Source organism: Equus quagga, chromosome 14 (genome assembly GCF_021613505.1).
Source record: "Equus quagga isolate Etosha38 chromosome 14, UCLA_HA_Equagga_1.0, whole genome shotgun sequence".
Taxonomy (NCBI): domain Eukaryota; kingdom Metazoa; phylum Chordata; class Mammalia; order Perissodactyla; family Equidae; genus Equus; species Equus quagga.
The window spans coordinates 76,949,165-76,972,772 of NC_060280.1; the positions used below are offsets into that span (position 1 = coordinate 76,949,165).

At 43.7% G+C, this 23,608-nt stretch overlaps 1 protein-coding gene across 6 annotated transcripts in view; it reads right to left on the reverse strand.

Moving 5' to 3' along the window:
- Positions 1-229: 229 nt before the first annotated feature.
- ETS1 (ETS proto-oncogene 1, transcription factor) overlaps positions 230-23,608 on the reverse strand; it is a 175,923-nt gene continuing 152,544 nt past the window's right edge. For 5 of the 6 annotated variants that reach the window (XM_046685277.1, XM_046685275.1, XM_046685276.1 and 2 more), the window contains 3 exons: positions 22,115-22,375; positions 4,980-5,098; positions 230-4,036 (listed from right to left, as the gene is read on the reverse strand). In XM_046685277.1, coding sequence (XP_046541233.1) covers positions 3,821-4,036; positions 4,980-5,098; positions 22,115-22,375 — 596 coding nt within the window. In that variant the 3' untranslated portion in view covers positions 230-3,820. The remainder of the gene's footprint in view (positions 4,037-4,979; positions 5,099-22,114; positions 22,376-23,608) is intronic. The other variant, XM_046685280.1, reaches the window with a different exon arrangement.

Here is a 23,608-nt window from a genome sequence, read left to right on the forward strand (position 1 = left end):
ACATTCCACAAAGGATGACACCCTACATTCAATAACTGGGGTATTAGATTATACTTCCTTATATTCTGATTATAGTTCTCAATTTATTTGGAAATCTTTACCTAAAATGGTCCCAAGCTAGTGATATCAGCAAGACTGAACCGTGTTCCCTCCTGTGCTTGCCTCTGGCTGGTTATTTGTCCTGCTTTCACACACGAACCAGACAGAAAAGAAGCGAGTCAAACCCACATTGTTATGAATGAATTTCTTTGTTTTTAATCTCACACAGTTTAAAATACAATATGAAATCAGGCTACAGTATATAAAAAACTCTCCAGCAAAATGATGTGCCAGCATCAGCTACTAAAATAAACAAACAAAAAACTCCCCCATAAGAAATTTTTTTGCATTTTTTTAAAAAAAAACACATAGACACTTACATCGCTACATCTCTAAGCTACCTCAGTTCTGATTTTTAAAAAGCACCTGCTTTTCCTTTTTTCATCTTGCTTTTAAATTTTCAGCTTTTAAAAAATATAAATTATATGAAAATACAAGTTGGAAAATAGTCAAACACAATATAACATCTTTTTCACCCCTATACTTCTCAGCTTAAAAAAAAAGTATTCTTAAAAAAAGTTCAATAACTGAGGCAGTATTCCTGATAGAGATAATTTCATTTTTATATATATATTTTATATATGTATACGTATACATATATTTATGGTTCCTTGAAACTTCTTTGGAATGTAGATACCATTTCAACACATTTATATAGACCCCAACAGAGACAGCAGCATGCACAGCATGACTAGAATAGAGAAGGTGTAATTTTCACCATGAAGATTAGGCAGGTTAATGCTCTAAAACCCAGAGTGTTTGTCTCCAAAGTGAGGAAAAGCACATCTGATCTTTGAATGCTACCTCCAATCCCCACAGCCACAAGACCAGGGCTCTGTGTAGGGCAGTCCCTCCGCCGAATGGAGAGGGCAACAAAAGTAACCCTGAACCCTACAGCCAAAACCGCCATGGGGTAAGGCATCTCCAGGAAAATAAGGGTTTCACCCAGCTAAACCAGATTTGCCCATCCTTCCTCTGAAGTTAACATGTGTTTTTAAAAAGCATAAATGCAACAATTCTGCTACATTTCCAGTGTATAAACCACCCACCACTCTTCCTGGGATGGTCTCTGGCCTTTGGACAGAAGGAGAAAAAGCATCTGGCCAGATTGACAAAGCTGTCTTAACTAATACATTATCTACAAATACTGAAAACGGTGGAACTAGAGAGAAAGGGCATCTTAGCAAACAAGCGGGCTGAGGAGCATGAGGAGGCACTTTCTTACATCTATTCTGCTATGGAGTTAGACACACTCACACAAGGGGAGTTTTCAGCATAAATTTCATGAGAAAGGTTGATGAGTTGAGAAAGTGATTTTACGCCTGGTTGCAAACAGCAAGCAACGACCGATGCCCGGCCTTGGTTCTATTCTCGCCCATTACTGAAATGTGGAAAGACTTAACTAGAAAACCCAGGTATTATCTCAGCTGCAGTTTTGCACGTCTGCAAACATGCACACACACACACACACGCACGCACACACACGTATGCTCATTCACACATACCTTTGTCAGTGCCCAACAAAGATCACATAATCTAAGAGAAAACAATGTAGTCCAAACAGTTCCGCCTAACACTCCCTGAGCAGCTCCTAAAATATTTCGAGAGCTTCATTAAGGCACCTGCATCCAGAAGAAGATCAAAATACACAGCTGGGATAATTCTGCCTTTGCTTTCCGAGTGGATGCTCCGATTGATCGGTATGAGAAAACTCATGAGTCAGAGAGCTAAGTTCCTGATAACTGAGGGTCTGCAAGAGGACCTGGGAGTAAACAATCCACTTTCTTGAGGATACGCTAGAAGGTAGTTAGTACTTCCAGTTTCTCAGCTGGAGCCCAAAAGGCTAGCCCTGAGAAGCCCATCTTAAATGTTTCTCCACCTCTCTCACGGACGTCCGTAAAGCCGCCCCTCTGTCGTCATCTTTTCAATCGGGCATCTTTATAGTGGGGGGATTCTAATGGTATTAGGCACTTTTCCTCACTAGTTAGACATTAGATTCCCCCTCAAAACCCCATTTTCAGATCACCCTTTACAACCAGTAGAAAGACGACTGCTTCAGTTGATTACGTTTGTAGTTAAGCTTTGGGGGAACTACAAATATGCGAATAACTCATGGACCACCTTATTTTCTTCACTCAAGCTCCTTTCCTTATGTTTCCTTTGCCTTCAAGTCATTGTTTCTTCTGCAATTATTAGCCTTCCCCTGCCCTGTGCCAAGATAATAGATCCAAGCACAAGGACCTAACAGCATCTGTACTATTCACTTTGCATACACACTCTCACCTGACATCCAACTCAACTAGCCTCAATTCTTCAAAGGAAAGCCTTGCACTTCTCCCCAAAACAGCCAAGCCCACATTTTACATATACGCAACCTTAATTTCCATTGCTCCTAAAACCCAGTAAGTCTAAATGGCTTCATCAGACACTTCAACTGGTCTCATGTCTGCAATTACTCTTCACTCATCAATCAGAAAGCTGTACATTTCTCTCTACTGAATAACAGAGTGGGGGGAAAGCAATAAATGTGGGGTACTGGGGAAATAAAACATAAAGGAGAAAGTGTAGAGTGTTAGTTCGGAATGACATGCATTCAGGACTTATTTCTTGAGACCTGAGGGGTAATGCCCATGCACACAGCCTTTATTCCAAGTCATACATGTTATAGGCATAGAACCAATAAACAACCAAGTCAATCTTCCTCCTTTGATCTCCTTTCCATGGTGTCAACAGAGCTCCTACATTTTCTGTGGTCCAAAACCAGGGCTGCAAAATACATTCAGTTCAAAGACTTAATGCTTCTTAGCTCAACGTTAAGTCCAAACCCCGAGAATTCACTAATGGCAAATAAGTAGAGGGTGTGATAACTTCTTTAAATTATAGATGAAATTCACATGCACAGTTCCCTTGCACTCAGATCAGCATTATTTTTTCCTTCATACATAAGTCACATGAATTTGGGATCCCCGATCTCAGTGACAGCCCTTTGCGTTTCCAGTGGGGTCTATATAAACAGTTTTCTTTCACTGTGACAGAATCCTCAGCCAGCAAATAAAAACCAACTTGCATGATACCGCAATACTGAGACCACCTTAGAGCTTAAGACGATTTTTAAGAAAAAAAATACTGGCACAAAATTTAATAAAATAAAATTTAACACAAAAACAGTTTTGGCCCCACCCCACGGAAGTCCATCTTCGTTTTGAAAGTAGAGTAAAAAGTAAATAGTCCTTGGTTTTTAGTGCATCCCCAAACAAAATGTTTTATCCCACCTCCCTCTTTTTTGCCCTCCCACACCTAAAAACAAAAGGAAATTAATTGCCTTTCATAGGTTTCATGACTCCTGATGCATCAATTTCTTTTGCTAATAGGTCCATCACTCAAGACATTTTTTTCAAGGATGATTTTAAAAAATGACTGGATACATTAGCTTCTTTCTCCCTTAAGCAAAATTCTTCAAGCTCCTAAGAAGACCCTTTTCTCTCTCTCCTGAAAATTTACTCAAGAATTTCTTGTCCCACCCACCCTACAGGTCCTGGCTCTCCTTTTCCAACTGTACACAATTGATTATAGCTGCAGCTCACTTAGCTCCCACCCCTGAATGTAAAAAATGAGTTCTGGAAAATTAAAAATAGAATAACAGTTAAAAATTAAGAGTCCAACCGATGTGGTTGTTCTTTGAAATGTCTCAGCAGAGTTTCCCCAACCCCTTTGGTGTCCATCACTCATCGGCATCGGGCTTGACATCCAGCATGGCGTGGAGCTCCTCGGGCGTGTATCCCAGGAGGCTCTGCAGGTCGCACACAAAACGGTACACATAGCGTTTACCCGCTGTCTTATGGATGATGTTTTTGTCATAATAGTAGCGTAGGCCACGGCTCAGTTTCTCATAATTCATCTTAGGTTTGTTTTTCCTTTTTCCCCATCTCCTGGCCACCTGAAATTTTTAAAAATGATAATAAAAAGGAGAGGTAAAAATCTATAGGATAATCCAAATATATATGTTTATATGCCTATACCCATTCCTGGTGACCCATGATGTCAAGTAAGATGGTTAGAGATTCATGTCCATGGAAGATACTTTTCAGACCTCTCTCTTCTGAATTCCAATATTCGAGAAGTGGGCAAGGATGGCAGTCAAATTGATTCTTTAAGTTGATGAAAACACAGTGGCCCGAAACTTCTATGTAATAGAGTTAAAGCCTTTGATATTGAAAAATAAGAAAAGCAACACCATGGACTCTCCTCTTTCCCGACATTATTAGCAGAATGTTCTTGCTTTGAAAGCATAAAATCTAATGTGAGGGAGTGGAACAGAGCTGGGCTGCAATCATACCTGCCTTTCATTAACAGGAAGCATTTTTTCTGTCCTGGGGCACTACATCTTCTCATGTCTGCCAGAACAGAGATGCTTTCTCTCATTCATCATCTTTTAGCCTCGGAATTGGGCATGGCACAGAGCAACCACTCAATAAGCATTTGTTGAATAAAAGAATGAATTAATGAACCAATTGTACCCATCTTCCCAGGGCTCCTGAATTGTCTGACCCCTTTCAGATTCACAGAGCCACAGGGTCAGGAAGAGTGCTAAGTCAGAGAAGCCAACTCCTATTTACAAAGGGCCTACTATGTGCCATGCACTTTATGTGCATCATATCAGTTAATCTTGGAAAACAAATGGGCAACCCAGATATTTTCTCTATTTTCCAAATGATGAAACAAAGGCTCAGACAGGCTACATAACTTGTTTGAGGTCACATAAGTAGCAAGTGGCAGATCTGGGATTCAAATCCTAGAAAATGTCATCCAGGCACACACAACCCCTTTCCAGAGTTCTCTCTCATCCTCCCTCAGTGACTCTCCAGTCCCTCCCTTCTTACCTCATCTGGATCAGAAAGCTTGAATTCCCAGCCATCTCCTGTCCAGCTGATAAAAGACTGACAGGATTTATCAGTGAGTAATTCCAGAAGAAACTGCCACAGCTGGATTGGTCCACTGCCTGGAAATACAAGCCAGTGTGAATCATTACACCAGATGCCCAGCACTCACAGGGACTAATCCCATTACACAGCACTCCCGGTTCCCTCCTCTCGCAGTCCATCAGCCAGGAGAAAATGAAGACAACATATAAAACAAATGTTGGAAGAGGTGCTATGAGCTCAAACACACTGAAAGGTGAAGAACTTCTTACCAAAAAAAAGCATTTAAGACAATATATCAATTGCCATACTTTGATTGACTTAAGGGTCAGTTAATTTTTATTGCTATGCAAATTAGAGAGAAAATACTGGGTCTACCCTAAACTTTAGAATATCAGCATAATCTTTTGTGCTTTCAAAAACTGTCATTGTTTTTGCCTGAAGAAGTAAGAAAGGTATTATCTAAGGAATTTTTTGCCAGCTCCAATCAGAAGTCACAGCTCATAAGCACTCCTCTGGAGTCCCTGACTTGCAAGTGGGAAGGATCACTATCCTAGGTGATCTAACAAGGGCATAGAAGTGAGATGCTCTTCTGGTCCTAATACTCTTCTCCACCACCGAGCCGTCCTCCCAGGCCACTCCCAGGCAAGCTCCCACAATAAGAAAGGAAAGCATCATGACTTTGTGAGGGATTAACCTGCCACCCAGGAAATCCTCAGAGGTCAGGTGAGGACCATCTCAGAAATTCTTCATGGGTTCAGCATATTCTAACTTACACATGCACTATTCTCTTGTCTTAGCCACCCACACTGCCAAGATCTTAGCTCTGGAAGGCCTGGCATACTCTGACAGTCAATTTATCTTATGCTAAAGGATTCAAGCCACGTAGATGTCCTTTTGGACTAACTTTCTATTCAGAAATGACAATGCTGCCAGTTATCCCTGTCTCATTTATGGGTGTAGCCAGGGAGACAAACATGGGTTCAAGGGTCTGTGCTGCCTGTTACATGTTACAGTGTGTCTTATACCACCATCTCGGGAACAGTGTGGACAGAGTGGGACTTGGAAAGACCCAGTTTGTGTAGAAGGAAGCCTGATGCTCTACCTCGTAAAGGAAAACCTGACTGTTCAAGGCCCTAATCCTTAACCTGAGTTTCAAATTTGTCTAATCCAAAGTAAATAGAGTTGATAGGAAACAAGCTTTTAGATTCCCTCTCAATCTAAAAGATAAATGTCCTTTATGATCCACAAGGGTAATCTCTTCTTCTGTCTTATATTTCTACAAGACACGTTCATATGCATCATTTTGTTTGCTCCTAAAAGCCACTCCCCACCCCTCTCCAGAGGCAAGCACAAGTGGTCTCACTGTTTCCATCCTATTGGTGCCAAAAAGGGTGCTCAGAAAAGTAACGTGACTTTGCTCCAAGGAACACTTAGAAAATGGTGGTGCTGGGTCTGGTGCTCCGGCCTTCAGCCTCCCAGCACGAGCGCAACCTGCCCGGGCGCCTATGAGGAAACAGCGACTGAACTGCGTGACCATGGGACAGCCAGAGGAAGTGCTCCTTCAATAATAGCTTCCTACTGGTGGTTTCCAGCGCTCCTCCTCGGCACACCCCAAGCTAAATATGGAAAACAAAATATCTCTCCCTCATCCTTCTAAGAATGCATCTTGAGCTCTTTAAAACTATCTTGCAAGAAATATCTTACACATATTCTAGAACAAAATGATTCAGTGAATGCCTACAAAATAAATTAACATACCCCAGAGGGCTACACTGGTAAAGCCTTACTCTCCTCTGTTGCTATCCCTTGTTAAAAACCATTTAATATACAACTCAGACACATCTTCAGTTTCCTAGGAGCTGAGTAAAGTTACCAGCTACTACCCTCTGCCTGGGCTCAAAGGACTAAATGTGAGGTTACGTGAGGAATCCAATGAGAAACCATCCTGATGGGCAAGAGTAAGAAAACAAATCTCTATTAAGAAATGCTATGGAATTTCTGGTGGAAAAAAGTAAGAAAAAGCAACAGCTTGTGACATACTAAATTTCCTGAAGAAGTGCAAAATGACTACACCCACCAGGATCCCTGAAGAGAAACATATAAAGACAAATCAGCTACCCCGAACTATGTCCATGAGCCGGGGAGTCCACAGTCCTCTCCTGAGTCAAGACCACAGACTACAGAGATAAAAGAGAGAGACAGGTTGCTCTAAGACCTCAGGCAAAGAAAACTATGTACAAGAGCTATGATTTCTGGTGCACCTACTATGTGCCACACTCTGTGTGATGCTTTATAGCCACCTCATTTACTCCTCACAGTAATTCCACAGGATAGATGCTATTGTTATTGCATTTGTTTTCACCACTTTACAGCACAGAAAACTGACACACTGCATGGCTATGTAACTTGTCCAAGGCCACTCAGATCAGAAGTGGAGTGGCCGTGACTGGAACCTAGGCAGTTTGACTCCCGACTTCTTCATGTCAACACTACATTGCCCCTACACAACACCAACTCAGAGGCTGGCATCTAAACCGCCTGCTTGATTGCAGTGAACCAACGCACAAAAGAACGTGGCTTTAAAAATCATCTTGTCTTTCCCACCCCTCATGGCAGTCCAGGACACTGCATGGCCAATGTTTCTCCCGGCCATCTGACCACTAGTGACCTCAGCATCCACCTCCACAGGTGACATTTCCAGCCCAATTATACGGTCCCCTTGTGGCAGTGGTTAGGCTATGTTACTTCATTATTTCTCCCTCCCACTATTCACCCTGAAACCTCTCTCACACTATTTATCTTTAAATCCCTTTGGGGAGAAGGAGGCTAATTATACCAAGGAAAAGGAAGGAAACATCGGGGCTTCTTCTGCCAGGCAAGTCATGGTCCTTGGCAGGGAGCAGCAAGCACACCCCACGTCGCTGAGAGGGAGGCCCAAGGGCACGCTACATTCTCCTGTCCTTGAGACTGGACATGAAGCAGAGAAGGGGACTTCAATGCCTGTTGCTAGAACCAGCTCTCAGAGGAAGGAATTTCAGACAGAATTTTCCTTGCTGTTGCTCCTGCCAGTGTCATTTTCTGAACTGAAAAGTCAGAGAAGCAGGCTCTGTACGCCCTGCTCCCCTTTCTCTGTGAGTATTTGACCCCTGACGTCTGTGTAGACGGCCAGGGGGCAGAGTGAGTCCTTGTCTTTTCTCCCTGTGGTTTTCCTTTGTTCACAGGAATGTGAAACCGTGGAATTCAGGAACCAGGAGCGCAGGTCCTAGGTGCGGTGCTCTCGAACTCTTTTTTCTATTTACACCAATAGGAAAACCAGATGCCTGAAGAAAGCAAAGGGACCGGAACAGGAAGGAGCGTCTCTGATTAGCTTCACAATAGGAAAGTCAAAATAGTGGTGATGTCAGCCCAAGTCTCCTTCCCCCAATTCTTGAAGAAAAGTCCTGCAAGCCCACTCAAGGATAATGGGAACCCACAGTGCCCTCACCCTGGTTTTCTGGAAGTCGCTGCTCACCCTTCAGAAAGCCCACATTGTGGAACCAAAGGAAAGGAAGCCATGATTCCTCCTAGTACCTTTCTGCTGACTCCTACTCCGCCCTTTCAGTTGTGGGGAGCAAAAGAATAGTAAGAACAAGGATTATTCTCAAAGCCATAAATGCTGGGTCAGGGCACAAGTGAAGGGTTCAGGGTGAGCTCGTCCCCTGACTGGACTGGTGGACGGTCTAACACAGCAGTCTGTCTCCACAACCGAGTGTCACTCTCACTTCAGGTCCTTGAGAGGGAATCAGGGCCACTGGGAAGCCCACAGCTAGGAGGGAGTTCAGGGTTGGAATGCATACTGGCTACCCTGACCTGCCAGCAAACCTCCCAGCAACATCCGAGTCTAAGCCCGTGGGAAGTTCTCATGCCCCAGACTTTTCGAAACACTGAATAAGGCTAGCACCCCCAGTTACAACTCTCATAGAGGATGCTTCTGTATTACTTAGTGTAGGTCTGTCCAAATCCCCAGGGCTGCAGGGCTCCATCCGTTGCCCTTGCTCCAAAATATCCTAAAACTGTAAAGCCTCTTTCTCCATTCTCCATGCACCCCCCTCACCCCTGGGCCCGGCCCCTTCCACCCACCCAACTGGACTGTGGTCTCAGTGACCTTTGTCCCAGGGAGCAGAGAATGGTACTAAGAATAGTGCCAGTCATGGGAAGGGGGAGCTCACATACTAAATGTGACTCACAATGGTGTCCCTGTCTGGGGGCCCCAAGGCAGTCAACGGCGTCCTTCACCATGCTGCCCTGGGGTGTCACGCATCAGGAATCCGGTGGCATCACTGGGAAACTATGCTTCTCAACTCGAAGCCCTGAGCCACAACAACAGAGGGGTCCCTGTTAGAAGGAAGTCCCTCTCCGAGGCAGTGCGGGAGGGAGTGGGGGCGGGCACCACACACACACCCAACTCCACACCCCCTGCTGTCTGCTCCCTCGCTCTCCCTCACTGGCTGCAGTGGGGGATTTCCTCTGACTGCTTTGTTCTTCTCTGCTTCTGGGTAAGAGGAAAATTCCTAGTACAACAGCGACAGTTCTGATTTGGAGAACATGATACAACCTCAGAAGAAGACATATCAGGTGGGGTACCTGATGGGACCCCAAGCCAGGAGAGCAAAGCACAGAACGATGTTTCCCTCCAGAGGGGACCCTCAAGGCACTTCAAATCCAAGGTTACAGTCTCATTTTTTCTTAAAAGGCAAAGCTCTGAGTAAATTCCTACTCATTTTGATCATATTTTAAGTCCCCTCTCCTTGTCTAGGAACTGGTAAGCCCACCATCTATCTCGATGAGGGTTGTTCGTTAAAAATACCCTGCTTTTTTGCTCCCTCTGAGTCTAAAGAGGGAGCAACTTAAAGAAATATATAGCAATGAGCTTGGACAAAATTTTAGTTAAGATGTTCTCGATAATAATCCTTTGCATTTGGCAATCTGTCAGTATCTTTCTTCTTATCTTCTAGGTTCGGGGGTTGCCTGCTAGTGAACGGGGTTCAGGATGGGACTTCAGTTTTTCCTTTTCATTTCAACTGCAAGTTCTCACTCTGTCATCTGTACCCCAGCGCGAGGCTAGCATTTAAGAGTTGACTTCCATACAGCCGGAGGTCAGCACGGGCAGTCACTCTCGCAGGCATCCTCCCTTGTGGTTTGCTTGCACTAAAACCAAGCCTGATGGTTTGCTCTATCTATTTCTCTCAGCACCGGAATATATGCCCCAAGGGTGGGACTGTGTTTTTTCACTGCTGTAATCCCAAGCCTAGAACGATGCCTCCTCGACAAACACCAACAATCAAAACGCCATCTGTTAATGAATGACTCCAGTTGTTAGCTCCCCAGAGCATGGACTCTATCTTATTGATCCTTATTTTCTCAGTGCCTGGTATAGTATCTGGTCTCTGACAGGTGCTCAATAAACATTTACTGAACTGTCTTAGTAAACAATCCTCCTCTGAGGAAAGATGTAAGGATTTAAAAAGCGACCCAACTGCTTCTCTCTATTAAACTATATTTGGGACCAAACAATATGGGTGACTCCCAGGCTACGTTTCATCAACATGTTCCCCAAAATAAAAATGACCACACCTTCTGTCCTTTGGGGATTAATTTGCTACTTTGAGAAGCTAATCTCTTTAGCTCAATGCTAAAAGTCAAATCAAATACCTCAGTGTGGGCAAGACACTACATTTATTTTAACCTATGAAACTCTCATGGTTGGCCACCCTTGCAACAGGGCTGACTCTGCCCTGATAGCACACATCTGGCAGGTGGTCCTAAAACAGAGGAACAGGCCTTGACTGGCCCCTCCCTTCCACCCAGGTGTCTCTACCACAGCCAAACGATGATGGCAAAAACAGAACACTCAAATCCAGAAATGACCCATCTGTTCACAAGCCTATTTTCCTTTCACACTACTGTAGGAGAGCCCATCTCTGGGAGTGGAGTGGGTGACCCCAGAGTCTAAGCGTCACCCGCTTCCTGTCAATCTCCTTCTAAATTATCATTCACAAAAGATTCCAAAATCTCTCTATTTCCATTAAGTCCTCATGAAATGAACTTTAATAACACATCAAATGGAAGATATCTTGACTGCTTCTTGCCTTCTGGACCAAACTCAACCTGAAGCTGTACAAAGACTTCCGCCTGAGGATGAATAATTCAAGAGATGATATTGCTGAACTGTTTGGCAATCAAGGCACTGGGAAAATTTTCAAAAGAAAAGAAAGAGTGGGAATGCTTGATATTTGTGGCTTGGCTTTATGCTTAGAGGTGCCTTCTCCCATTTCTTCTGAGTTATGCCCTTCCTTTGCTCCCCAACCCTGACCCAATCTCATGTCATCTCTAACATGATCTAGATACGGCACATCTACAACTAGTCAACAATGCCTTGGTTCAATGAATCACTGTGGAGTCAATACGTTCCATACATATGTTCCTGTATGAATGGCTAATAACTCTAGGACAACAATTGGGGATATAAGTTCTAATAATTCAACTCATAATCACAAAGAGCATTCTAACAGGTGCTTGAAAAACACACTTCACGAATATAATGAAGGGCAATAACTTCATGAGCTTGCATTTATTTATTGCTGAAATAGCCAGTACTGAACAATAGAAACAAGTCAGAAAACAGCTCTCAAATCAATTAAAACCAGCCTTTGATGTCAAGTCTATGTCTCTGACACATTAGACCAAAAGAAAAAGGGAAGCATTTCAAAAAAATGTTTAAAAAGTGTCAAGTAGTGGAGAACTGAGAGATGACAGCAGACAGTAAGCTATAACATTTATGTATATATAATATATATGTATATGCACATACACACATATATACATATATACGCCCATGGGAAAGCCCAAAATGAGGAGCCAAGGGGCAGGACTTTGATCCAAATTCTTCCCTGATTCATTCTGTGATGTTATGAACCTCACTTAACCTCTCTGGACTTTAGTTTTCCCATCCATAAAATGGAAACAGGAATCCCTGCTCCTCTCTACTTTAGAGAGATGTAAATTAAGTTCCTATTATGAAAAAAATATATATGTATATCTATACAAAGAGGTGACCATGGCGCAGAGCAGTTTGGGAATAATACAAAATACAACAATGGAACTAAACAGAAGAAGGAAACAACAGAAAATGTATTTTTAAAGGCAGACTTTTCAAAGAAAGACAACAAAAAAAGATGGAATCGACAAAAAAAAGAACATAGCAAAAGCACTAGATAAAATTCAATTATTCTTCTGAGAATTGACTTGGCCTTTTACATGGCGACTTTGGAAAAGGAGAAAGTTGGAGGCTAAAAACAAAAAAGGTTAAAGTATATACATGTAAAATTTTTTAAATATTGTAGATGAGAATAGCCAGTTAAGATTCTTCATGCAGAGACAGCTCTGTGAAGTTCTGGCTCTAATTCAAAGCAGTACACACAAAAAGACAGAGCAGATGCACGCTACTTTGCAAGTGAAAGTATCGCAGACATTTATGGTTTGGGGAAATCTCGGCCACAGACAGACTTAGATCCTCTTTCCCCCAGTGCGCTTTTTTCCCTAATTATTCATACTCCTCACCAAGCACCCTCCACCTAACTACCCCTCCACCTAACTACGATGTGGGGCCAACCTAAAGAGAGTCCAGCAGAATTCCCCACAGAGGCAGGTAGTTTGGGTGTAAAGGGATGGATCTCATCAGCATTAAACTAAAGGAAAAGCAGAAAATCCTCTCCAGCCACCAATGTCCAAGGCAGGCTGCCCAGTGGGCCGGTGACAGCCGGCCGGGCTGCCTCACCTGGGACAGACATAAGTGAGGCTCCCTGGTGAGTTTGCCTTGGGCCTGAGAACAAAACAGTGACACACACCGGTGTGTGGAGGAAAGACCCTTGTTTTTGCTGGGGCTCCTCACACCTGCATGTGCTCAAGCACACGTGTGTGGGGGCGGCTGCAGGAGAAAGGAGACCGCTCCTCTCTTAAAGGGGCAGCCTACATTCAAATGCAGCTGCCTCTTTCCTCTAAACCCAAGAACTCTGTCTAACCAGGTACAAGATAACACTGCGACGCAAACTTGGACAGCGAGCCGCTGAAGCTCAAGTCAGGAAGTGGTTTCTTTAGAGCTTTTTCCTCCTGATGTCTTCTAGGTAACTGATTGTTTTAAGAAGTCACCAGAAATGGGCTGGGTTTGGATTTGAGGGTACGGGGTGAGAATTTTGTTAGAAACCAAAGAAATGTTTTCTCCAACCAATATAAAGTCTAAAGAAAATGCCTTCCTAAGCATCTAGGTAAAAAGAAGAAAGATGTGTTTGCTGATTAGCATTAGACTATCAGACTGGAGAAGTCTGAAGCCTCTATGTTTTCTCAGTAGATTCTTAATGCAGTCTCTGGAATCTATTTTATCCCAGGGGTAAAGTTTCCTTGCATATCAAGGATGAGAGAAATGACTAGTTAAGCATATTAGAATTCTTGGGGAGGTGAACTACATTCTAAAGGATCATTTGAGCAGTAAATTTCTCAAGCATTTATACAGCAAATGATATCTGAACATCTCTCCAATGTAAGGCATTGTTGCCAGACTGGGTTGAATAACAAAACAGAATATTAACAACAGCATGGAGGTGGCAGAAGAAACCCTGTTTGTTCCACTATAATGTGATGAGCTGAAAATGCACTACCTACGCCTTTAAAGAAGAAAGGACTGAGAACACAGCCCCGAGGGGCCTTCACAAGAAACTACAGCACCTCAACTCTGAATGTCAAACACCTCCACATAGCTGTGACCTGTGAGCACCTCTCCAGCAGTGCGAGTCCCATCCTCGTCTCAGAGATTAAACTTTCACATTCACTCACATGAGGAGAACTTTCACTCTTCTTATCTCTCAGGGAGAGGTGAGTCACACGGAAGACAATGCAGTTTGGTTAGCTACAGTCAACAACATGCACGGTGGGCCACCAAGAGAACTGGGACCACGGCCTTGAGTCCTGCTGTACGTCTAGCCAGACAGAAAAGCTGTGCCGGCCTGACAACCCAAATTTAGCAGTCAGGTCTGATGTGGCTGTCACGTGACTGTGGCGCCCACGACAATGTGCTGCCCAGATCTCCCGCTGCAGGAGGCATAACTGACTGGATCCACCACATCCCCACCAAGGCCACACTTCCTGGGGTCTGCTCCAGCCAGGGACTGAGCATGGTGGGGCACGAGGCCCATTCCTCTGAGACGCAGAGCTCCTCCACCGGGCAACCCGGACTCCAGGACTCCCCGTCAGCCTGGCCAGACCTTTCTTGGAACTGAGCTGCAGCTGGAGGCTCCTCCTAGCCAAATCTCCTTCCTTCCCTCTCCTTTTACTGGGGCCAGACCTGTGGCGTGGCCTGAAGGCTCCCCCACCTTCTCTTGCTCTCTCCTACCCCTTTGTCCTTCACAGAGGTTTGTTTCCCCCCTCCAATGAGTTTCTTGCAAGTCTAATCATGTCTTGCCATCTGCTGCTCACAGAACCGAACTAACACACTACTAGTATTGGGTATTTTCCTACTCATTGTCTGACATTGTGAAAAATTTTGAAAGGCATCTTTGTTGCTGTTTGCTATGTGACATGGAGCTAGACCTCTTTCCCCCTCTGAACCTCAATTCCCTCATTTTTACAATGAGAATAACAGAATCTTCCTCATGTGGTTGTTGGTGATGGTTAAAAAAATAACGTTTGTGAAAGAGTCTAGCACACAGTAGGAGCTTAACACACACATGGGTTGAGCTGAATAGCTGAAGTGACCTAATCCACTATTAAATATCTGCTGTGCCCCCAAGACACTGCCAGCAATTACTGGAATTCTTTAAGTAAAATACACTGTCCCCTGACCTCAAGAAATGTAGAATTATACTGAAAGACAACAGGGTTGGAGAATAATATGAAAGAACACCCAGCATCTAGAGAGTACTTCCTATGTACCTAGCACTGTTCTGGGTGCTTTCCATAAAGTAGTCATTTAATTCTCACAACAACCCTATCAGAGAGGAACTACTATTATTACCATTTTGCAGATGAGAAAACTGAGACACAGAGAAGTGAGTTGCACAAGGTGACACAGCTGGTCAGTGGCAAAGCCTGGACACACTCAGGCTGCCTGGGTCCCAAGCCCATGCGCTTAGCCCCTACATGACACACTCCTGAAACGTAACCAATGGTTAAACAGACGGGATGCCCGCCCTGCGCCGTGTGTTTAGCCTGGACTTAAATCTAAAGGCGTACCCCAAGTGACAGAGCAGGTGTGAGAACCGTCCAACCTGCAGGCGTCCCATGAAAGTCAGTTTAAGGAGAACAGAGAGGGGAACAGCTTCCCTGGGATCAGGTCTCTACACTGAGGCCCACTGCTCATTCTCCAGAGCAGCAAAGGCCCTCCCGGGAAAAGAGCGAGATGCCAAGGGGCAAGAGCAGGAATATCTGGGACCTCTGGCAGAGCCTTTCCCAACAGAGGTTGGGGGCAGTTTCCAAGGCCTGTTGTTTAAAGGCAACAAGAGCTGTGTGGATGCCCCCGCAGCACACTGGCTGAACTGCTCAGTGGAAACATTTTACTTCAAAGAGAAAAAGGTGGAGTTTCAAACTGGAGACAGAGTGGAATTCCAGAACAGTCACCACCCAATTCCATCCTTTGTAGTTAGATTTCGTTAAAGAAAGTGACCCCAGAAATGTGGGACTCAGAGACTCCTCTAAAACAGGCGGGGGGCTGTCCCCAGAAAAGTTGAGTCAATTTGCAAGTTACCTGCCATCCAAAATCCAGGCATCCACGAGGCCTCAGAGAGTTGTAAATAGCACCATGGTTTGAGATCTATTTTGTAAAGTATAAGTGAGCCCCTTCTGCCCCAAATACAGCTTGCAAGGTATTACCGTAGCTGAATCAAGTCATGGAGGTGGTTCGGCCAGTTATGGCCTTCAAAGGCAACTGACGGAAACAAGGAACCTCCACTTTCCACACTTTTAAAAGACATTTCAAAAAAAATTAATAGTGAGGCTAAATCCTCCTACCATGTGATCTTTTTCTACTGGTGGCAGATGATTAAGAAAAATTGTCACAATAAGAATCAGCTAGAAGGCAGAAGCAGTGAAACTGTTATGCAGGCAATAGAAAGGGGCTTCTGCTTCCATCCAGTTCACATCTTTCAGGGGGCTTCCTCATGCTCCAAAGTATTTCCCATCAGTCTCATAACTGAGAAGCCTGTTAACCCATTACTCCAGGGAGATCCCCAAATCCATTCCACCCCCTCCCCTTAGACCTACAGCAAAACACAGAACAACCAATTAGAATCCCTCCCAGCTTCTAAGATGCTGGCTGGCAGCAAGGCTCCCTTTAGGCTGAGGGGGTCTGTCTGGCTTCCTGCAACCAGATAATCACAGGGCCCTCTGAGCCAGAAAGGGAAGACACTCTGTTGCTGCCTTTCTCATTTTCCAGCTCCTTTCTTCCTATCCATCCAGGTGCTGCCCAAGGATGCTTGACATTGAGACTTTGATGGCTTCCGGCAAGCCAGCTCCAGCTTGGCCTGGCCCAAGAACCTCAAGGCCCTGTAAAAGGAGGCTACTGCACAAAATGGACACCAGAGTTCTGTGCTCATGTCAACAAGTTGGTTCTTCTCAACTTTAGTCAATTCACTCTGTCTTATACCAACAGTATTTAAACAAAGACTATATTCCAGAGCTTGGCTCAGGTAATAATCCCTCCAAATTAAAAAGCGCTACGCTGTGCCTAATAACATATCCACTTGGGTTTAGAATTTTAAGACTCCTCCGCACAAAGTCACTCTGAACTGATAATTTTCTCCGGTGACCCCTCCCCTCTCTCCTTATCAGTAACTTAGGCTCATACCAAAAGTTTCCTCAGTAGTTGTTTATACGTGAGCACACCGAGATTATTTTGCAATCCAGCTTTCCTTCAGAAAACTGTGATTTCAGGTAATGCTGCCAAATCTCAGGTTTCATTCTGAGTTGAAGGGCTTTGAAGCACTTCCTTTTGCAGCAAAGTTGTTTATTTTCAAAAACATGTTTTAGCAGTAGTGTTGGGTTACTGAGCCCTAAAGTTCAACCATGAGCCAGAACGCCAAGGTTCTTCTGGGCTTAGCTGAGGAACTTTCTTATTGTATGACTTTAGACCGGCTCCGGTATCACCTATGAAATGGCAAGAAGAAGATTTATTTCAGGCCAGAAGCAATTTGAGAGGACCTACAGGGGAACGCACGGGGCACCTTTCCTACAAGACTGGTATGTTTTTTGTGTGATGTCTCATGCAAAATATTTGGAAGTTGAAGTCCACATAGTCCCAGATTTAGCCTTAAGGAAACTGAGAGGCTATCTATTCATAAATCTGCACAGCAGCATAAAACATAATTTTGTTACAGTTAATGAATGGCTTTGGGCTTAGCTCTTTCAGGCTCCAGGATAAAAAATAGACCTCCTAGCCACTTCATTCACAACTGCAACTCAAAGGAGGGGGATACACCTAGACACTGACAACAAGAACATTACCACCAAGTTGACTCAATGCCATAGGAATGGATTCCTTATCTGGAGCAATGTCTGGCAATCTGGAATGAAGTTGATTTACAGACCAGTTACTCTAGACTGAAGCCAAAGGCTAGCTCTGCCCGCTCCTCCCACACACATCCAGTGTTAATTAGTGGCAAGTGGGAGACAAGGCCCCTAATCTCCTCTATGGAAACAACTGAGATAACCAGTGAGTATGCTTTGGTTTCTTAACATGGAGAAAGATTTTATACTCAGGTGAGACATGCGGCACTTTGATTCAATTCAGGAGCTACCTTCTGTGCAGACTGCAATGATACGGCCTTGAGTAAGTCATTCTTTGTGCCTCAGTTTCACCATCCATAAAATAGGGCCGGAGGGACAGTGAGGAAGGGACAATACTAACTGACAATCCTGTATATTATTTTATACCTACTGAAATTGAAAAAAAAATCAGAGATGCCTATGTTTTTCAAGGATCTGGAAAGCATTTTGCTTAAGTCTATCAGATATATAGAAAACACTGGGCCACTTCTCTCTGATTGTTTGGTAATTAGATGAGGTTCATAATGTATCTTGGAACAAGAGAAAATGGAGCTCTCTGATGGTATCAGTTTGATAACCGTAAGCAGTTCACAGTAAGGTAGGAAGGTACATCTTGGCGGAAGCCAGCACTGCATTTGATGTATTCTTAACTCAGCTAACAGGCAGGCTTTCAAGCCATGTTATCTGTCCCCACATCTTGACCTAATTTAACAAGTTGCCATGGGAGCCCAGTGAAGGTTGATGCAATTTTCTTATCTTTGGAGGAAGAATGTAACTGTGCAAGAGAATGAGAAAATTCAGTTTCTAACTGATTTCCACACTTACAGTGCAGTAACTAAGACATCATATGAAGAAGTCAAATCCATTCCTTTGAAGGTGATATGGATGCAGCCCTAGGCTCCTTGTGTAAAGGCAGGAAAATGGATTCTCTCCCCAGCTTGGAGAATCTAGGCACACACCCTATAGTTCAGGCTGAGTAACAGTGACATAAAGATACAAGTGCTCCTACTGTGTGGCCACACAAACTCGGGAGTCATCGAATTTTAAGGGAACACACAAAAAAAGAGGGCAGAACTTGAGATAGAAAATAGGTGTGACTTTTACAAGCAATAGAAAGTTTTGCCAACCCTTATATAATGATTTCCACTTTCCAAAGTACTTTTCCAAACTTCAGCTCATCTCAGAATGTGGGCATAAAGTCAGAGACTCATTTATAGGAACTCCAGTTATTGCATGCTCCTCGGGTGGTGAGGGGGCTGAACAGGTATGTTCCATCCCCTCCCCCATTCCCCAGGAGCTATCTGAAATACAAGGGGCCACAATGAGGGGGCAAGGGAGAGGGAACCACCAGGCAGAGCGAGTTTGCAGTGTGGGCAGGAAATGTTCACCAGGCATTGAGCACAGGAAAACAGCCACGAAAATTTGGGCTGCCCCCACATGCCTCACAAATTCTGACCTTCGTTCACACCGCAGCAATAAGAAAATCCAGTTCCAGTCTAAGGACAATTACAGTATCTTGAATTCGACAAGAGAGTGAACCCCCAAGTGTTACTAGCACTTATCTGCACTCAACACGTGCTCAGAAACATTTGCTGAAATAATTGATTTGCTACAATTGAGCTTTTTTCCCTTCATGTCTAGCACAGTGTCTAGCACTCACTTGTTTAATTAATTGATTTAGTTCAATTACATTTGCAGAGATCTCCTAGTACCAAGATAAGGATGAGCACTTCCACTTCACTAAAAGTAGAAAAGGGTACAAGGTAAATTTGCCTAAAATCACACAGTGTGTTAGAGATGGGAGGGAGCACAGAGGACTTCCGTTTTCCGGGCTATTGTTCTCACCACCATTTGAGATGGTATGAAAAGTTAAATCCCCAATTATAAAGAAGAAACAATGGAATAGTAAGATGCTTTAAAAAATATTTTTTAATTCAAATGGCTACTTTAGTCTTTCAACTCTTAACTGATAGTCACTCTCCCTTTTCTTCCACCCACTAAAATTTCATTCCCTTATAGAGAGAGAGAGAAAGAGGAAAGAAGGAAGGAAGGAAGGAAACAGGGAAGGAAGGAGGAAGGAAGGAAAGCAGGGCACTACTAAAAACAATCTATCCAAAGGAAAGGGGACATGAAACAGAACTCAGACCTCCAGGACGTACCTGTATTTGTGCTAAAAGAGCTTTTGATGCTCTTATCTATTTGGCTCTGAGACTGAATTGCCAGAGACGCCTCACAGTAGCATCCTGGCTTTGGCTTTCTTGATGGGAGTTCATGTCCCTAATTTGTACTTCACACTCATTCCTACTTCTTATAAATTTCAATTCCTCCTTTTCCTTCTCTCCTTGAAACTAGGACACTTGGAAAGATCCCCAACTCTCAGATAATTCTTGTCTAGGTACTAAGATCACCTTAGTCAAAACCACTTAAGTCACTCTTATAGACTATTAGCCCTGCAGGTTTCTCCCATATAGAAAATCCACTAACTAATACATGTAACACTTTCAGAGGAGCTTCCACTTGAAGTGGAGATCAGACTTTCACCATTTCTAGAAACTTCTAGACTTTCTGCAGTGTAACCATGGATCCTTACCAGAATCTTATCCCATGAAGGCTGACCTAAATCATGAGGCTTTCTTTGGCCATAACTCAAACTTTAGAACTTAAAGTCCATTTATTTAATCTCATTATCCACAAAACTGCCCTAACTAGCGAAATTTTCAGACCCAGCTAAGAGAGAATGATGAAAGCTGTCATGGGAGAAGAATTATGACTGTGGATGTTGACGGTGTTATAGCGGTGATTATGGCAGGGAGAACAAAGAAATACCTTTAATAAGGAGAAACTAAGTTGAGGATTTGATACTGGAAGTTAGGGTGGAAGTTGCAGAAGAGCTGGCCTTTACACTTGGGCAAATGACAGGGCAAAGTTTTTCCTGCACCACAAGGGCAGAGGCAAGTGTGACCAGTTAGACACCTGCCCCTCCAAAGCCCACAAAGCCATTTCGAGCAACCTCGACCCTTCATTTCTCTTCCTTATTAAGCAGGGCCTCTCCCCTCCTTCATCAGTGTATCAACTGCAGTCTAGTTCTTAAAATACCTAGGAGTTATAACTACAGAAGCCAGCACTCTCGTACATCTTGAAAGAGACTTAATGTACTTTTCCTCATTCTTCAATGGAAATGGGCAAACTTTCTAATAGTCTGCTGTCAGAGATGGGAAAGGACTCCCTTGAAAAATGCAAGTTCCCACACACCAGTGATGTACAAGTGAAGACCATGGGGGATAGTGTAGAAAGAACAGAACACCGGATCTTTAAGTTCCTTTCCTGGTCCATGACTCCATATAGAGACCATGTCCTACCTCAAAACCAGACATAATCCCCGAGCACCTGTTCATGCAATGAACCACACTAGGAGCTATGCGGCAGGCAAGATAGAGACACACCCCTGATCTTTGAAGGAGGAGTCACTTTTCTAAGTATCTGAGTTGTTCTCAAAGGTCAGCAGCCCTGAACACAAGAATAAGGATCTAGCACACTCTTAAGGTCAGATACCTCAAAAGAAACAAAGATTTTGCTGTTTGTCATCATTCACCACAGAGTCCCCACATGGTCCAGGGTGGAGTAAATTATAAGAGAACAGAGGCCTAGCCCACAGCTGGGCAATCAAAGCTTAAAATAAAGTCCACTCACAGCACACTTCCTAATCTTTGAAAACAACACAATCTGATAGAAAGGATCTGAGAATTAGCACATTAACGCTCCTTGGATATGTCTTAGATATACTCTTCAGATGTTTCCAGGGATGGGCAGCATATGCGTGACAACCCATTAGGAAAATGAATTGTTTTTCTCTATCACCAGATTCTCAATCAAAGCCCAAGTTCTCAACCTGCATCTTCCTTTCTCTACAATCTTCCTTCACTCACCACTACCATCACTTTCACTCCTGGAAGAAAATTGATAATAAGGCTAAGTGAGAAAAAAGCCTTCCTATATAGGCCAGGATCTGGACAAAGTTTTGAGTGACTAAGAATACTTTTCCCATTTGAACTGCTAAGCTAGTGAGTACCCTACGACAGAAGATCCTAGAGTGTGGGCTGCTCAATGATGCCTTTGAGAGATGTTGTTTCTGGTTTTATGTTTAGGAAGACCTCCAGAGAACAGGCTAGGAAAAGTCCCTTGATGTTAGGCCAGTAGGCAGAGTTTCCAGAAATGCGAAATCAATATAATTCCCTCCCCCAGATATGGAAAAGGGTCCAAAATATAACTTTTTCCTACCACTCTTGGAAATGATCCCTTGGGGCAGAATGATACTGTTTGCATCCAAAAATCAATGGCTATTCACAAGCAGAGTGGCTTGAGAGACTGACCAGACCCCTTAGAGTCTTCTTCTCCCCCGGACCCAGAAAAAGAAAGAAAGAGGCTGACTTCAGTCTCTGGGAATACGCGCACAGTGCCTTCCACTGAGCCCACCCACAACAACACACACACAGAGGCTGCGGAGGTAGGGGCAGGGCGCCTACCTGTGTAGCCAGCCAGGGCAGCAGCAGGAATGACAGGCTTGTCCTTGTTGAGGTCAGCACGGTCACGCACATAGTCCTTGAAGGTGCCCTTGGGCTTGTGGTTGGGCAGGGCGGCTGGATAGTCCTCTGAGTCGAAGCTGTCATAGGAGGGAACGCGCTGCAGGCTGTTGAAAGATGACTGGCTGCTCCAGGACTGGGTGAGGCGATCACAACTATCGTAGCTCTCTATGCTCTCAAAAGAGTCCTGGCCCCCGAGTTTACCTGGAGGTAAAGGAGGAGGTAGGAAGAGGGCAGGGGAGGAGGGATTGGGAAAAGACAACTGTAAAAACCCTCTTAGCCAGGACAGATTGCTAATCAGGTCCTCAGGAGGCACAGAAGAGGGGAGAGGGCAGTGGGAAGGGAGCTCCAAAGGTCACGGGTTCACAGTGGGGAAGGGGGCTGCGCTGGATCACAGTCTGAGATTCCACTGCCACCGCACTGTCCTGTTTCACAGCTCCGAGAACAAACAGTCAGAGTCAAATGCCACTCACATCTGCCAGAGACAGACGGCAGTGTTTGGGACCTCAAAAATTCTACAGCCAGAAATGTAAAAGCCAAGAATCCTTCATGTTATTATGGGACGTCTGGCTGACGTATTAGATCAAGCGAAACAATGAAGAAATCAGAGCAGTGTCACGCTCAATTCCCTATTCCGATTCAAGCCAATGAGATGATTTCAAAATCTGGCAAAGTATTTTGGTCATAAGAAAAAAAAATTCCATTAGACTAAGCAGATTGACCTTCCTTGACCTTGGAATTAAAGAGTTATTTTTTAGCATTTTTTCCCAAATACTATTTAAAAATGAAATATATGTACTGCCTCTATGCCTTCTCAAATAGAGAAGGAAGTTATAAGGTGCTTTTTCCAAGAGATTTAAAAAAAAAAATACATCACTCTTCTAAACAGAAATCCATATTCTTTATCCTCTCCAAGTACAACTTTGTACTTGAAATTTATACTTCACTGGGGAAGTGTGGGCAATAAAAACAAAGGAGTTGACTCAAGAGTTAAGGTCCATAGCAGTATCAGAAATCCTTTACTCTGTGAGTTGCTTAAGGCATTCTTAACTGACCACAAGATCATGCAAGTTCATTAATTTCCCAAACCAGGTTATAAACAGCTGCTACGATTGCATAATAGCTCCTAGAGAAATTTCCATTGGCAAAAATGCCATTAAAAAGGAGGCTAACAAAAAACTTTTGGGAGGAAAATAAATGCATCTAAGAGCTGAAAAGGCTCACAGGAATATTTTCTATGTTTTACTTTCAGATGCTTTCCAGGCAATCTAAATTAATCATGGGAGACTAAATGGCCACCTCAATTCTGCACAGGTCAAGAGACGAAAAGGATGTGAAAAATGTGTGCATAGAACTAGCTATGTCAGCTCTCAATTGTTCAGGGGTGGCTGATCTACTATAAATTTTAAATCCAGAATAAGGTTGGCCTATACAACC